This window comes from Citrus sinensis, chromosome 2, assembly GCF_022201045.2.
Source record: "Citrus sinensis cultivar Valencia sweet orange chromosome 2, DVS_A1.0, whole genome shotgun sequence".
In the NCBI taxonomy this organism is placed as follows: domain Eukaryota; kingdom Viridiplantae; phylum Streptophyta; class Magnoliopsida; order Sapindales; family Rutaceae; genus Citrus; species Citrus sinensis.
The window spans coordinates 27762361-27778639 of NC_068557.1; the positions used below are offsets into that span (position 1 = coordinate 27762361).

Consider the following 16279-nt stretch of genomic DNA (forward strand, 5'->3'; position numbering starts at 1 on the left):
ACCAAAAACTCTCAATTTAAGAGTAATTATATTCAACTCTTAAATTTTCTCTAAATGCAAGAGGAAATGAATTCTTTGGGATGATAAAATTTATGAAATGCTTTTTTATTTATAACCAAAGTGGATAACACTGTTCAAACCGCGTTACTGTTCATGCCGCGTTACTGTTCAAACCGCATAGTCAAACTGTGTTACGGTTCACCGCGTGGTTAAACCATATTTTTAACCAAAAAAAATATTTCTTCAATTTAAGTAAATATGACGTGTCACTCGTGGTAAAGTCATTGATAGATAAATGTAAATTTAGTTGAAATGAAACGCATATTATTATCCTCTTTGGCATGGATAATTCTTTTAAAACAAGCATCCTTCATCATGAAAGCGACATTTCCTAATATTGAAGACGGTGAGAACGTAAAAATGAAAAAAAAAAAAAACGATGCGTTATAAATAATTAATATATAAAGACTTGTTAGTCATGAATTATATATAGAGAGAGAGAGAGAGAGAAAGTGTGGATATTTATACGATTTTTGTGTGGATGTCTATTTTCACAATGATATAAATGATTTTTACAATATTCTAAAAACCGTTTACATCTATGTGGATTCCGCGTCGGCACAAAAATTCGTAAGGACGTCCACAAAAAGGCTGATATAAAAAAAAAACTTGACAATGACGCTCTATATTATTTTTTTATTAAATTATATTACATAATAACAACATTCGATTAGGTTCCTGAAAAAAATCACACTAAAAGAATAACACGATCTCGTTTAGCGAACGTTTTGCCAGAGGGAAAAGTCAAGGAGAACAATACGTAAACTCAAAGCCTACCCTATGGGACCCCTCCCAAAATAAGATAAAATCGTGGAATCAAACGATAATTAAGACTGTTCAAACGGAAAAAAAGAAAAAAAAAAACGTACCGTAAACGGTGTGAGTAACAGCACCTACTTTTTTCTCCACTTGATTAGAAAAGTAAACGATAAACTAGTTGAACTGGACATTGCTCTGACATTCTATTTTATTTTTAGAATTTTCAAAATCTAAAGTTGTCCAAATGGCCCTTTTAATTAACTATTTCAAGGGAGTTTCCTCATACCATCCCCTATAAATTAAAATCTGCGGGTGGTAAAAAGTTGAATAGCAGACACGAACACGAATGGAAATGATGAAAATATCAACACTCTGTTCAACTTCTTTTCGGCTCTCAACGATTCTTCTAGTTCTTTGCTTTTTCAATTTCCCCATCACACGGGCAGCTTCAGATTCGGCCTATGAATCTTTTCTACAATGCTTAACGCAGCAAACGAACTCTTCAGACCAACAAATCTCAAACATTGTCGTCACTCAGACCAATTCATCGTACGCATCAGTCTTGCGAGCGTACATCCGAAACGCCCGTTTCAACCTTTCATCAACGCTGAAACCCACAGTCATCATAACCCCTCTGCAGGAAGCTCACGTTTCAGCGGCCGTGATTTGCTCCAAACAAGTTGGCTTCCAACTCAAAATCCGCAGCGGCGGCCATGACTACGAGGGCTTGTCCTACATCTCCGACAGGCCCTTCTTTATCCTCGACATGTTCAATTTACGGTCGATTGATGTTGATGTCAAAGACGAGTCCGCTTGGGTCGAAGCTGGCGCCACATTGGGTGAACTTTACTACAGGATTTGGCAAAAAAGCAAACTGCACGGCTATCCTGCCGGCGTCTGCCCCACCGTCGGCGTTGGCGGCCACTTGAGCGGCGGCGGGTACGGCAACATGTTGAGAAAATTTGGATTGTCCACCGACAATGTTGTTGACGCCAAGATTGTTGATGTTCGGGGGAGGATTCTCGATAGGAAAGCAATGGGGGAGGATCTTTTTTGGGCGATCAGAGGCGGCGGCGGAGCGAGCTTCGGTGTTGTGCTGGCTTATAAGATCAAGTTGGTTCCCGTTCCGGAGACGGTTACCGTGTTTAGAGCTGAAAGGCTTTTGGCTGAGAATGCAACGGATGTGGTCTATAAATGGCAGTTGGTGGCGCCGGCCACGGATGATAATTTGTTTATGAGAATGCTTTTGCAGCCTGTTACAAGAAACAAGAAGCCGACGGTCAGGGCATCGATTGTGGCGTTGTATTTAGGTGGTGCCGACAGTCTCGTGACTCTCCTGGCCAAGGATTTTCCAGAACTGGGGCTGAAGAAAGAAAATGTCATGGAAATGAGTTGGATTCAATCAGTTCTTTGGTGGGCCAATTTCGATAATGGAACTTCACCAAATGTTTTGCTGGACAGAGACCTTAACTCCGCTGATTTCCTGAAGAGGAAATCTGATTATGTTCAGAAACCGATTCCAAAATATTCCCTGAATTTGCTGTGGAAACAAATGATGGAATTGGGGAAAATTGGGTTGGTCTTCAATCCTTATGGAGGAAAAATGGCTGAAATTCCAGCATCAGAGACTGCATTTCCACACAGAGCAGGAAACTTGTTCAAGATTCAGTATTCAATAAGTTGGAGTGATCCTGGAACTGAGATTGAGGAGGACAGACTATCTCAGGCGACAAGCCTTTACAGCTTTATGACTCCATTTGTGTCAAAGAGTCCACGAAGTGCTTATTTGAATTATAGGGATGTGGACATCGGTATCAATCATCATGGTGAAGATAGCTATGCTGAGGGGAAAGTGTATGGGGAGAAGTATTTTAATGGTAATTTTGATAGGTTGGTGAAAGTTAAGACCATGGTTGATCCAGAAAATTTCTTCAGGAATGAGCAGAGCATCCCCACTCAACCAAGTAAGGCATAGAAGACACTTTTTAAACGATTGATTAAAGCACTTTTGTGTTGGTGATCTTTTTGCTATAGGCTTTATATACAGCAAATAGGATTATAGGAGTAAGCTTTTGTATTGCTATTACGAGCGAATAATTCAATTCCTTTCAGTTGTCTATATGTTTCTGTTCTGGTTTTACTTTGTTGTCACATGACATTACTGGTGTTGTCTATTGCAAATAGCAGAAATACAGATCAGATTATTTATATATGTAGTTATATTGAATTTTTGGCTACAATAGTTGTGCTGTTGTTATCTCCTTATTCAGAAGAGTTTCATCATCATAATGACAAATAGTAGTTGTAGCTTAGCAAGAGTGCGTGGTGGACAGTTTTAGCAAGCGGCCATTGTCTTTTCTTTTTTATGACATGTGAATTAAGAATTCGGCTAGCTATGATTGTAGAAAGCTCAACTGGGTAGTTGAAGTGGAAAGTACGGTTTTTTTTTTTTTTTTTTGTGTTTCTGCAATTTGGACTTGTAATACTCAAATTGCGTGAAGCGATGATGCCCACCCAAGTCAAAGAACACTAATAATCTCTACATAAACATCATTGAATAAATTTAATGGCATGAAAGTTCATGGGTGTTGACTGTTCTATTGTTTGATGTGCTGTGAAATGAAACCATGAATGAGTAGGCTTGACTTGTTTTCAGGGCAAGGCGTTGCTGAGAAAGTCCACAATACGCCGCTCTCTGCATAATTTCCGCTATTCATATGATCCATATGTATACAAACTTTTTAGATTATTCAACGCTACAAATTGTGTGTATGTGAATCATAACGGCTAAGGCATGCCCTGAGAAAGTTCTGCGATGACTTACTTTCTCTGCAATGCAATGTATATTAAAACTAACAATACATATAATTTGAAAATATGCCAATCTATCGCTTAATGTGAACTCGTACACATTTCAGCTGCATCTTTAATTGGTGGGTCAAGCTTAAGCACATGCAATTAGCAAAGACATGTTGTACATAATATTAGTGGGTTGGTGGTGGTTGCAGGATCTGACTCTGGCGTGACCCCTCTGTTGAGCTCCACCACAGGTTCTTGGAAGCTGATAGGAGGTCTTTTACTTTGCTTCTTCTGGAGAAGTTAAGTGATAAGGTGTTTGATGGTCCTAATTTTGTACTGTGATGATGCCCCTTGGTTCGCCAAATCCGCGTTTAATGCACTACGCATACAGGACTTTTTTCATTTTCCATGTGCCGAAGAATATCATACGTGCCAATCACCATCATCAACTAGAAGCCTGCAAATTTGATTTTTGATAATTCTCCTGTCTTCTAGTGTTACCATGAAATAGAAAAGTAAGAGCATGCGCTGTTTGTAACTTTCCAACCTCTTGACTTTTAATATCAAAATATCGTCGTTTCATTACCTGATCAGCTACGTCATTGGTTCAAGTTCCAGAAGATCGTTTTCTCCTGAGAACAAAATGGGTACGAGGAACTCAGCATATTCAAAAATTGAAACCCAGATCTCATTTCCTTTCTCTTTTTTTTTTTTTTTTCTAATTTTGTTCCGCTTATAATAATAATAGCTAAATGATGGCATGTTGCCTTAGAGCGTGGTTGGAGAAGATATTACCCTGGAGCACTGATTGATACCGCACGGCGCACGTCAGCCCCACAAAATGCCAAAACGCCGCTCATTCTCCTCGTTTTAAACTTATTCACGAAACCAGATTTTCAACGCAGAAAATGGTTGTCGTTTTGGCCACTTTGATGGGTTCGCGGGAGGTTTGGGTGGGGCATTCATCATTTGTGTTTGGAAATAAGATTTTTTTTTTTTTAAAGTGTTGTGGGCCTACCGTTTTACTCCTAAACAAACACGGAGCCTTTTAGCTGTAGCATCATCGAGGTGAGTCGGATTGACTTGGTCAACTTTGTTTTTTTTTTTTTTTTTTTATATGAAAAAGAATGGTTGAATCGAGAGTGTTGTGTTTCTTTAACTAAACTCTCAATGGATGGGCCTTTCTAACTCTCACCCTGGACTGGGAATTTTGGATTGGATCGCTAAAGTGTTGTGTTGGGCTGCTTCAGCTTTTGTCCTAGAATATGACTTTTTCAAAATTTTTACTTTGTTAAATTCTCTCATTGTAAGGAACCTTGAGTCTTTTATTATTATTATTATTAATATTATTAATTCACGCACTCATTAAAGTTCTAATTCAGGACCAGAGTCTCAAGAAGGTCACTTCTTCCAAATTCTAATACAGTTTCATCCTCGCTTCACCCTAAGCACTTTGTTAAATAATAAAAAAATTAATAAATTTTCATAAAATTTAACCATCTGATAGTGTCTAAATTGTGGGGTACTATATCTCATAGATATTTTGATTATAACGGATAAAAAATTTATATTTATTTGTAAAAGAGAAAACTTTAAATATGATGGACGTGTCTCACCATTCATGCACCTGTTTTCATAGACGCGTGTTTTGATCTTATCAATTATAATTGTTACTATAATTAGAAAAAAGAATATATAAAACATTTGGCAGGATTTTATTGAGCAATATTACCAGGACTGTTTCACTTGAAATTTATTGTATACTCAAATGGCATGAGAGTGTTCATATTGAATATTTGAATTGCGTTTGGCTAAATTACAAACCAACGTAATTTGAAGTAATGATAAAACATCGTGAAATTACTCAAAATAAAATCACAAGCTGGGCAGAGCAATGGCATGGAAGGTCTCAAGTATTAGACATGTGCTTGAGACTAGCCTTGTAAATGCCATTTTGGAATTGGAGGAGAATCCCATCAGATTCAAATATGGGGGATATGCAAGCCCCACGTTTGCAAGGTTATTCGTCACAGCACTGAGCCATTTGGTCCTCACTACGGACCCAAGAGCTAAGAGAGCAGCCATGGCATCACATTCAAACCAAAAGTAATTAAGAACCAGCTCGCTTTTTATGATAAACAAAGACACATCACTCTCTCCTGCGAGAAAATGATATCTAATTTGTAACTAAGCGACGGAAATGTAAATACAAAGGTGCATTCTTTCAAGTTTTCCATTCACTTTAATTTATACCTTTGGAGCAAAATTAGGAGTATGTTTGGGAATGTTCTAGATTTTTAAATAAGTGATTAAAAATAATATGATTGTAAGGTAGAACACTAAAAATTGCCCTTGAAGAAATTAATTATTTCTAAAAATACCATTCTAACAAAATTAAATAAATAAATAATAATTTTTAATTTTTAAAAGTCAAACAAAACATAAAAACAACCACTAATAAATCGAACTGTCATCGGCCACTGATCTTCACTCCGTGAGAGTGGCCATACGATGATGCCACATTTACTATTATATTGAAAATTTATCGATTTACATAATAATAGTATTTTTATAGGACAAAACTAAACAGATGAGTGACACATGTCTAAGATATGTGGCCGCGTTGCGGTGGCCGCCGCTCTTTGGATGGCATGTGAAGCTTTCTTCCAACGAGAATGCCACCAAAGCTTAGATTAAAAGATTACTGTATTTGCCTGAGACGGCAGCGATGCAGTGGTTGATAATGACAAAATTTCTCAGTGGCTTTTTTATCAATTTAAAAATATTCATTTGTTTCATTGAAAATATTTTTTTAATAAAAATTTGATACATATGAATTTTGTTTACTAATAACAAAATATTTAATTTTTTTTTTATTGTTATGGTAAATATGTACCATTTTGGTCGTTATGTCTATAATCAATATAATTTATGATTAATCACCAAAATTATTTAGAAAGTGATTCTGTCATAATCTTGATTCACCAGACATATTAGTAAATTATTTGGAAAGTTGATTAATTTGCGAATCTTCATAGTAATTGATTATTTGGGAAGCAATCCAAAACATACCCTAAATTATGCTGTACTGTCCAAAATAAATCACAATGTACTGTTAAAAAAAAAAAAAAAAAGAGCTTTGAAGTCATTTTCTGGGCGGCAGAGTAGATTCCAAATCTCCAAACAGGACAACTATCTAAATTATTGTAATTAACTCAGCAAATAATCATACAATTCATTGCCAATTTGTGGCCTTTGGAACACTTGCTGGGAACCTGATATTACCGCCCTATGCCTCCAAGAAGACAATGTAATATGCCAATGAACCTCTAATAATCTATTACCCTTTGTGCTCCCTGGGAATTTCCCTTTCCCTTAAGCCGACCTTTATACGATATCTAGTAACATCTTTAAGTGCTCATTTTTTTCTCATCGGAATTACATTCATATATGAATTAACATGGCTGTTACAAACTTTGAATTACTGTTATTATTGGGTACTCTTTGCATCTCAGGTTTTTCTGCAACTTCATATTCAACTCAAGTGAGCTTTTTGCAATGCTTTTCCTCAAACTTGCAGCATCCTAATGAAGCTTCCAACGTTTTCCTCACTACTAACAGTTCTAATTATTCTTCCGTCCTGCAATCCTCCATACGAAACCACAGATTCCTAAACAATTCAACACTAAAACCACAATTTATAATAACTCCAAGCCATGTATCCCATATCCAAGCAGCCATCAGGTGCTCCAAGCAAAACGGCCTGCAAGTAAGAGTCCGAAGTGCTGGTCACGACTACGAGGGACTATCTTATGTAGCCGATGTTCCTTTTCTTATAATTGATCTTTTCAATCTTCGCTCCATAAGGGTTGACATTGACAATGAAAGTGCATGGGTCGAATCCGGGGCAATACTTGGAGAATTATACCACAAGATTGCAGAGAAAAGTAAGCTATACGGCTTCCCTGCGGGCAGCTGTTCAACTGTTGGCGTTGGAGGACACTTCAGCGGGGGTGGATTTGGCACCATTTTCAGAAAGTATGGTTTAGCAGCCGATAACATAATCGATGCGAAAATAGTTGACGTTAATGGAAAAATCCTGACAAGAAAATCCGTGGGGGAAGATCTATTTTGGGCCATTCGAGGAGGCGGAGGGGCAAGTTTCGGAGTCATTTTCTCCTGGAAAGTAAAGATTGTTCCTGTGCCCCAAACCGTTACCGTTTTCAATGTTAGATACACATTGGAGCAAGGTGCAAGCAAGCTTCTTCAGAAATGGCAAAACGTTGCACATGAGCTTGATGAAGACATTTTCCTCCATGCAGTATTAGAAGTTGCTGATAGTACTACAAGTTCAGCTGGCAGTAACAAAACTGTTCTGGTTTCATTTGGATCTTTATATCTTGGTGGGGTTGAAAAACTAGTGTCATTGTTACAAGAAAGCTTCCCTCAGCTGGGCCTAATGCGCGAAAACTGCACAGAAATGACTTGGATTCAATCCGTTCTTTATTTTGCCGGCTTTTCAACAAAGGATTCTTTGAATGTATTGCTTGATCGGAGTACACAATATAAGGGCTTCTTGAAAGCAAAATCCGATTACTTAACAAAACCCGTGTCCGAAACTGGATTAGAAGGGCTGTATAGAATTCTCCTGGAAGAAGAGGCACCGGTGCTGATCTTGACACCGTATGGAGGCAGAATGAGTGAGATTTCAGATTCAGAAATTGCATTTCCGCACAGGAAAGGTAACATATACGCAATCCAGTACTTGACAAACTGGGATGAAGAAGATGAAACAGAGAAGCACATAAGCTCGATGAGAAGGCTTTATAAATACATGAAACCTTATGTTTCAAAGGCTCCAAGAGCTGCATATTTGAACTACAGGGATCTTGATTTGGGAAGGAACAACAATGCTGGGAATTCAAGTTATGCACAAGCATACGTTTGGGGTTTGAAGTATTTCAAGAATAATTTTAAGAGGCTGGTTCGTGTGAAGACTGCAGTTGATCCTGATAACTTTTTCAGGAACGAACAAAGCATCCCAGTGTTTCCATAGTAAGGAAAGTAAAAGGCAGATAATATTAGGATGATTTGGACATAAGATTCAGAAAATAAAATCTGAAAATATTTATGTTTCTCTACTTATTCTGATGTCAAATATATAACAATGACCTTGGGGCTTGTTGAGTTAAAACATATGGCAACAATGCTTGTTGGTTACCATGTGGACCCAATAGGTTTCTTTGATGCACTTTAATGGAGAAAGGTCATCGCTACTAGGTTACTACCAATTTTATCTAGAGTTGGACTATTGGCACTCCTTTCATCTCCTCATAAAACCCCCCTTTTAGTTATATTTATTTTATTTTCGAAAATGTCCTTTTTCTTTAGATATTTTTTTTTAAGTTCTCAATTTTCATTTGATTTATTTTATTGTTAAAACTCAAAGTATTATTGTGCTATTTTTTAATTTTTTTTAATTTTACTATTAATCTACACACAAATTAAAAAGTTATATGGGTGATAAGTTTTTTAGTGTTCATCATTAGCTGAAATAACACATATTTCAAATTATAATTTCAAAGTAATTTTAAGTATAAAAATATTTAATTAATAAGAAATCAAAAGAGAACAATAGATTATTCTAAATTTGTACAATTTATTTTAGTTAAATAGGAAATAACGTATATAATTTTTTTTAAAATGATTGATTATGAATTAAGTAATTTGCTGAAAAAATTCTATATGTGTTCAATTTTCAATTGTCTTTAATTGTAATTTTATTTAAAATGGGGTTTTGTAAGAATAATGTTGGGGTGCCAATAGCTCTACTCTTTTATCTAATGAATGCTGGCCCAAATAATATTGGCCCAATCCATCTCTTAAAATTTCTGCCGAGTCCATTTTGACACACTTAATTAAATTTTGTTTATGACGTATACATAAAAACAGAAAAAAATAACAATAATAAAGTGAACCTCAATCATGCAAGAAGAATTTCAGGGGGGGAAAAGAAAAGGAAAAAGAACAGTAGAGATTCATCGAAATGAAAATGATAGGTACTGTTGAGATGACTCTCTATTTGAACACTTAACCTCTTTTTTTTTTCAGTGAGAGGCCAACCCGTTCTTAGAAATTATAACTTATAGTTAAAAAATTACGCTCACTGAGTGAAATTATGACATAAAAGCAAGCCTGCCACCGGTCAAGTATTTAATCAGATAATGAAATGAAAGGTAAAAGAAAAGACAAATTAATAAAATCATTGCTGCCACGATTTCAAACAAGAAACGCTAGCTTTACAAATTAATAAGCCAATCGACCCAACAGAGCTAGTTTCAATATCGATGATTATCTATTATTATTATTTTGAAAGTCACTAGTGTGCTCCAGATTAATCACTTAATTAGTAATTAATCATCCGTACGTACTTGTTCATTCTCAATTGATCACTTATTCAGTTATCCTTATCATGTTATGAGTGTGATGAATCCTTGAAGTGCACCATTAATTATACAATTGACGACAGTGTGATCCTACTCGCTCAGCCAGCCTGATCCCAATATTATTTTGTCATTTTGATTATAGGAATCCACTGACTGAATTTATCTGCAACAGCTTGTGATATGATTTCCACGCTAGTGGCAGCAGTTTAAAGTACACTAAAAGATCTAATTAATAATTGGTACGTGTAGTAAATTTCAATCACGATAGTGGTTGAATTACAGCACAAACCGAATATATAAGAAAAATTGGTAAGATCCTTGACTATTAGCTAGTGGGGGAGAAAAGTGACCATACACAAGCACAATCTCCAATTTGCAGAGTTATATTTGTTGTGGAGCTTCAAATTGGAAATTTGGGTCCTATTCATTGCACCATTTTCATTTCAAACGAAGATTGTGCGCCGAGGTAGGTGATTTGTGTTGAACTAGTTGGCATTGATCAAATGCAAATGCTGGTCCATTTTCTATAATGTTGAAAATGAAATTTAGCCTTACAGATCTCATCGAATGGATTGATAATCAACAGTTTGACGGTGAAAAAGACGTGCAGACAAAGCGCATTCAGCGGCGCTTGGACGGAGCGCTGTGCTTGAAGGACGCCAAAGAAAGTCCAGGCAGGCCATTTGTTTATTGTAAATTTATAAAAGCGGGTCATATTTTTTTTGTGGATTGACTGGACCATTAAACTACAACTCAACTCGTTAGTTCGATAGATGACTTTTTCATTTCCCCACATATATGATGTGGTTCCATTCACTCGTATACACCGTCGGGGGAAGGATTTTTCCTAATTATTCGAAAATAAATTCGACTCGCCTTTATTCAGGCATTTAGATTACATCATAATAAAATTGATTCGGACATTTAGATTGTATTATAATAAAATTAACCTTGGAATACATAACGTTTTTTAGTTATTATTTTTTCGGAATTCAAATTCCAATGGTTAGTTAAAGAGTCCCAAAGGCAAGTGAAGCAAATATTTTTTCTTTTAAATTACACTAACAACAACCTAATCTCCTCTCCATCTAGGTGAATACCGTTTAGGGGTGTTCGTTTATAAATTTCGCTGATCTACAATTTTGTTGATTATAAATTTTCAATTCAATTCAATCTACGAATTAGTGAAATTCAATCCAAATCGAATGTGGATTTAACCTAATCCATATCCAATCCAACATTATGTGGATTGGTTTGCGGACTAAAATTTTTTAATTTTTTCCAATCCACAAACTAACTAAATAAAAAAAATTTAAATAAAAATAATTTTACTACCAATAAAAATTAAAATTAAATAAGATTAAAAAAATTAACTATTTAAATAAAGTTAGAAAATACCTTCAAAATTTCAAAATATAACACATCAAAAAGAAAAAATCTCATTTGTTTAGATCAATACGTGAAAATTAACTATTTAGGAAGTTATATTTGTTTATTTAATTTATTTTTGTTTTATATTATTATTGGATAAGATATAATATGATGTTAATATAATTATATTTTAACTTATTTATTTATTAGTAAGTACTAATGTCATATTTATAAGTTTTATTTTTTAATTAAATAAATATTTTTTTTTTTGGATTCACAGATTTTTATGGATTTACAAAAGTGAATCCACATCTAATTCATCAACTGTGTATTTTTTAATTTTTAATCTAATCCAATCTATCAATCCATAGATTAGATTTTTACGAATCAGATTTTTATGAATTAGATAGATTGAGCGGATCGAATTGGATTCAGAACACCCCTAATAGAATTTTAGCCCTAAACTACTGTTTGCAACTCAAGATATATTATCAGCTGGCTGTAAAACAAAACACTAGTGTTGATTGAATATTGCTTAATTGTCTGGGATATCTCTTACTCAAGCGTGATATTTTGTAAAATTTTTTTATCAATATAATAAGAAACACAGAGAGGATATATATTACATAAGATTGACATAGTGCTTAGGGTTACCTGTTAAAGTAGTAATCGAAACAGAATCTATTCAAGGCCAATCTTTGTCAAAGTTCATGGAGCGGGAGCCCCTTTATAAAGAGATATGAGAAGAATTTTTTCACATTGACCCATACTGCATGACATTAAATTTATTTTTATTAACAACTAAGCTTGATATTTTTCAACAATGTATGGAGAAATAATTAAATTAAAATCTCCACCCAAAAAAAAAGGGCCCACTCACTTTCCCAATATGAAATTGGCACTGCTTTATTAAACAAGTAATGTTGCCACAATTGTCATAATCAATTTACATAAAAAGTAGATGATTTTCAATCTCGATCCTCTTTCCAACAAGCCTCACTAGTCACTGCCAAGTTCTATCTTTTCATTTCTTTTCAAGCTTCTCTTTAAATATAAAATTTAACTGTTCCTGGAAGTGGCCCGCATTGCTTTACATATATTAATTAATGTCTTTGCATTGCTTTTTGTCTGTAAGTCAGGACACGTGTGCTATTTGCTTTGGGTGTGTGCTGTAACATAGCAACCTCCGTTTGTCTACGAACATAATGATGAAGAGTAGGCCCAGAGATATCAATTTTAATATTTTGTCAAATTATTCCGTCGAAAGTTTTAAATCATGCTCATAGTTTACGTTCTAATTATCTTACTTATGGTTGCGGAAACATCATGTAGAAGAAAACTGATGCGTGTTGATATTATGAAGACAAAAGGTAAAAGAAACAAATTGTAGTTTCACTACCGTGAGATTTGATGATTAATTTTTTATAACATGTTCTCCCTTCAAATTTATGGCTGATTTATTTTTAGGTTTTAAGCTTTGATGCTCGCAAATATTATCATTAACAAAATATAATGAATTTTTTTTTGTATGTTAAATCATTTGGTATCCGAAAATCACATTAAATCTTAACTAATCCAAATTCGAGTCTGATAAGACCACTAAAACGGTAAAAATTTATATTTTTAAGTCTTGAACCGAGAACCTTAATTAAATTAGAACAGCTCATTATCAACTGATCTACACGTTTATTAGTAAACCTATTTCATTTTTTCTTTGTTCATAAATGCATCAAATCAATAAAACATTGTTATCGTTTGAACATAGACTTTATCAAATATTATTATTCTCTCAAACTAAAATCATGAAACTTGACCTGTGAGTAGACAATAAAACTTAAGCATTTTTTAATCGAGACCAAGACTTTTTAAGTTGCGGTTACTGGTATGGACAAATTTAATGTTGTGCATGTGAATGAGATTAGGTGTACCAATCCTGAGGACAAAATTATGTTACCCCACTCTATATTGTTTTATTGCACCAAGTTTTAAGTTATAAGTAAAATTTTGTAAATCCCTTGAGAACTTGTGACAAGTAACAAAAAAAAATTAAGGATTTGATGGAAACACGTGAAAAAGGAATGGAATAAAGCAACCAAAATCCAAGAATCATATTTACCACTGTTAAAGGCGGAGTCTCTAGAAGTTGAATCTGCAGGACAATTTACCCCCGAATAATAAGCTACAAATAGCCGAACGTGACGTTAGGATTAGCTCAAATACACGTTAGACTCATCAGAGAATCGCTTCTATAAATAAGACAACTCAGGCTCTCAGTTATTGAACACAAATCCCATAAGCTGAACTTGGAACAATAAAAGAAATGGCGTTTCCAAGCAGCTATATTCTTTCATTACTTTTAATCCTTTTGTTATCATCAGCTTCACGGACAAATTCAGATTCAGTTGAAGACAGTTTTATCCATTGCCTCAATTCCAATTCTGATCTTTCAGTTCCTTTCTCAACCTTCTGCGACCAAACAAATTCTTCATTTGGTTCTATCCTACAATCCTCTGCTCAAAACCTCAGGTACTTGACGCCTTCAATGCCAAAACCTGAGTTTATCTTCACACCTTTATACGAATCCCATGTCCAAGCCGCTGTTATTTGCTCCAAACAGCTTGGAATCCATCTTAGAGTTCGAAGCGGAGGCCATGATTATGAGGGTCTTTCTTATGTTTCCGAAATTGAAACACCCTTCATTATTGTAGACCTTGCCAGGCTTCGAGCCATAAGCGTTGATATTGAAAGTAATAGCGCCTGGGTTCAAACTGGCGCCACGATCGGTGAAGTTTATTACAGAATTGCTGAAAAAAGCAAAATCCATGGCTTTCCTGCTGGTCTTTGCACAAGCTTAGGCGTTGGTGGGCACATAACAGGCGGTGCTTATGGCTCCATGATGAGAAAATACGGCCTGGGAGCTGACAATGTCCTGGATGCCCGAATTGTTGATGCTAATGGCAAGATTCTCGACAGAGAAGCTATGGGAGAAGATCTATTTTGGGCTATTAGAGGCGGAGGAGGAGCAAGCTTCGGAATTATTCTTTCCTGGAAGATAAAACTCGTTCCAGTTCCGGAAACTGTGACTGTGTTTACAGTAACCAAGACCCTAGAACAGGGCGCCACAAAAATACTTTACCGATGGCAACAAGTTGCAGATAAGCTTGATGAGGATCTTTTCATCAGAGTAATTATACAAGCAGCTGAAATCCCCGAACGAAAAGGTCAAAGAACTATCTCAACTTCTTACAATGCCCTGTTTCTTGGTGGAGTTGATAGACTTCTCCAAGTAATGCAAGAGAGCTTCCCGGAATTGGGATTGACCCAAAAGGATTGTATCGAAACAAGCTGGATCAAATCTGCGCTGTATATTGCCGGCTATCCAAGCAACACACCACCTGAAGTTCTTCTGCAGGGAAAATCTACTTTCAAGAACTATTTCAAAGCCAAATCAGACTTTGTTAGAGAACCAATTCCTGAAACTGCACTTGAAGGGCTGTGGAAAAGATTTCTGGAAGAAGAAGGTCCGTTGTCAATATGGAATCCTTATGGTGGAATGATGAGCAAGATTGCAGAATCTGCAATTCCTTTTCCTCACAGAAATGGTACTTTATTCAAAATCCAGTACGTAACTAACTGGCAAGACGGAGACAAGAACATGGCGAAGCATATGGAATGGATCAGGAGGTTGTACAATTACATGGCTCCTTATGTTTCAATGTTACCCAGGGCTGCATATGTGAATTACAGGGATCTTGATTTGGGCATGAACAACAAGAGTAACACGAGTTTCATTCAGGCCACTGCTTGGGGGTCCAGGTATTTTAAGGATAATTTCATGAGGTTGGTAAGAGTGAAGACCAAAGTCGATCCCGATAACTTTTTCAGGCATGAACAGAGCATTCCACCTCTTCCACTGCAGCAAGGCTAGAGATTATTGAAGAGTTGGAGCGATGTATGGCTTGATTGGAATAATAGTAGCTTATTTGTATTAGATATAATGTTTGGCTTTTTAAACATAATAGAAAAATGTTAAGTATATTATATATATATATATATATATCGTGGCTTTAAATGTTGTAGAAATGACATTTAATGTTTCTTTCAATATCAACTTTTTTGTCTTGTGTCTCTTTCATTTACAGAAAAATACTTGGGAATTAGGGTATAAGTTGATCGACTTGGTTTTCATTGGTCCGATCCCAGAATGTTTTTATTAATTTATTGGAAATTAATGTAAGATGCCGCAACCTTCATACGTTCGTCCCTCCAAAGGCAACAAATAGAGATAATCTAGAGAAGTTGGAGCCTTTTAAGAATATAATGTTCATGTCCACCTATAATGTGTCATCAGTTTTATCACTACATCGGTAATATTTTTAAATTACTCTTATTGTATGTGGCTATTTTTTTCACACATTTTTATTTCCTTAAGAAGAAGAAGACGAATAAGTGTTGTTTTTAGATGCAGGCAGATCCATTAGGAACTGAATCATCCTGGAAACTATGTTATCATCATGTACATATATCTAGATATGATATAGCGCTATAAAGAGTCCAAATCATCTCTCAACAGAAACTGGCATTAACGCATTTGGCATATTCGAATTGAATGCCAAACATGTCAATTTAGATTCATCTCAGTGAGAGAGGAAGGGACATGACGCAGTATTTTACGTATCATGCATGTGCACAGATGGCCGAGGGCGCCAGATGGTTAGTGAATATCGACACATTGCACTCATGCAAATGTATATTGATACGCTCTTAATTCGTGAAACCGAGCAATATCAAAATTATCACTACTTCGAGCGAGTGTTTGCTCCAGAGGAAAGAACTGGAAGTTG

At 35.5% G+C, this 16279-nt stretch overlaps 3 protein-coding genes and 1 long non-coding RNA gene across 5 annotated transcripts; 3 read left to right on the forward strand and 1 right to left on the reverse strand.

Annotated features, from left to right (window-relative positions):
- Window positions 1-1062: 1062 nt before the first annotated feature.
- On the forward strand, window positions 1063-4203 carry LOC102618959 (berberine bridge enzyme-like 21). 2 transcript variants are annotated; one of them, XM_025094806.2, is made up of 2 exons: window positions 1063-2783; window positions 3828-4203. In XM_025094806.2, exons 1-2 carry the CDS (start codon window positions 1166-1168, stop codon window positions 3920-3922), a joined length of 1713 nt encoding a protein of 570 aa, XP_024950574.2. In that variant the 5' UTR covers window positions 1063-1165; the 3' UTR covers window positions 3923-4203. The 2 variants fall into 2 exon arrangements, with proteins under 2 accessions (XP_024950574.2, XP_052290783.1); XM_052434823.1 differs by lacking the exon at window positions 3828-4203 and adding an exon at window positions 3476-3537.
- LOC127900243 (uncharacterized) lies at window positions 3001-4581 on the reverse strand. Its single transcript, XR_008052336.1, has 2 exons — window positions 4414-4581; window positions 3001-4250 (listed from the first exon to the last, which is right to left on the reverse strand). It is a non-coding gene; the product is annotated as an uncharacterized LOC127900243 (long non-coding RNA).
- A 2004-nt stretch (window positions 4582-6585) lies between these two features.
- LOC102622015 (tetrahydroberberine oxidase-like) lies at window positions 6586-8892 on the forward strand. Its single transcript, XM_006468293.3, has one exon. The coding sequence runs from the start codon at window positions 7079-7081 to the stop codon at window positions 8672-8674; it is 1596 nt and encodes a 531-aa protein (XP_006468356.2). The 5' UTR covers window positions 6586-7078; the 3' UTR covers window positions 8675-8892.
- A 4808-nt stretch (window positions 8893-13700) lies between these two features.
- Window positions 13701-15563, forward strand: LOC102618663 (berberine bridge enzyme-like 13). Its single transcript, XM_006468282.4, has one exon. It carries the CDS (start codon window positions 13756-13758, stop codon window positions 15361-15363), a length of 1608 nt encoding a protein of 535 aa, XP_006468345.2. The 5' UTR covers window positions 13701-13755; the 3' UTR covers window positions 15364-15563.
- Window positions 15564-16279: the final 716 nt, after the last annotated feature.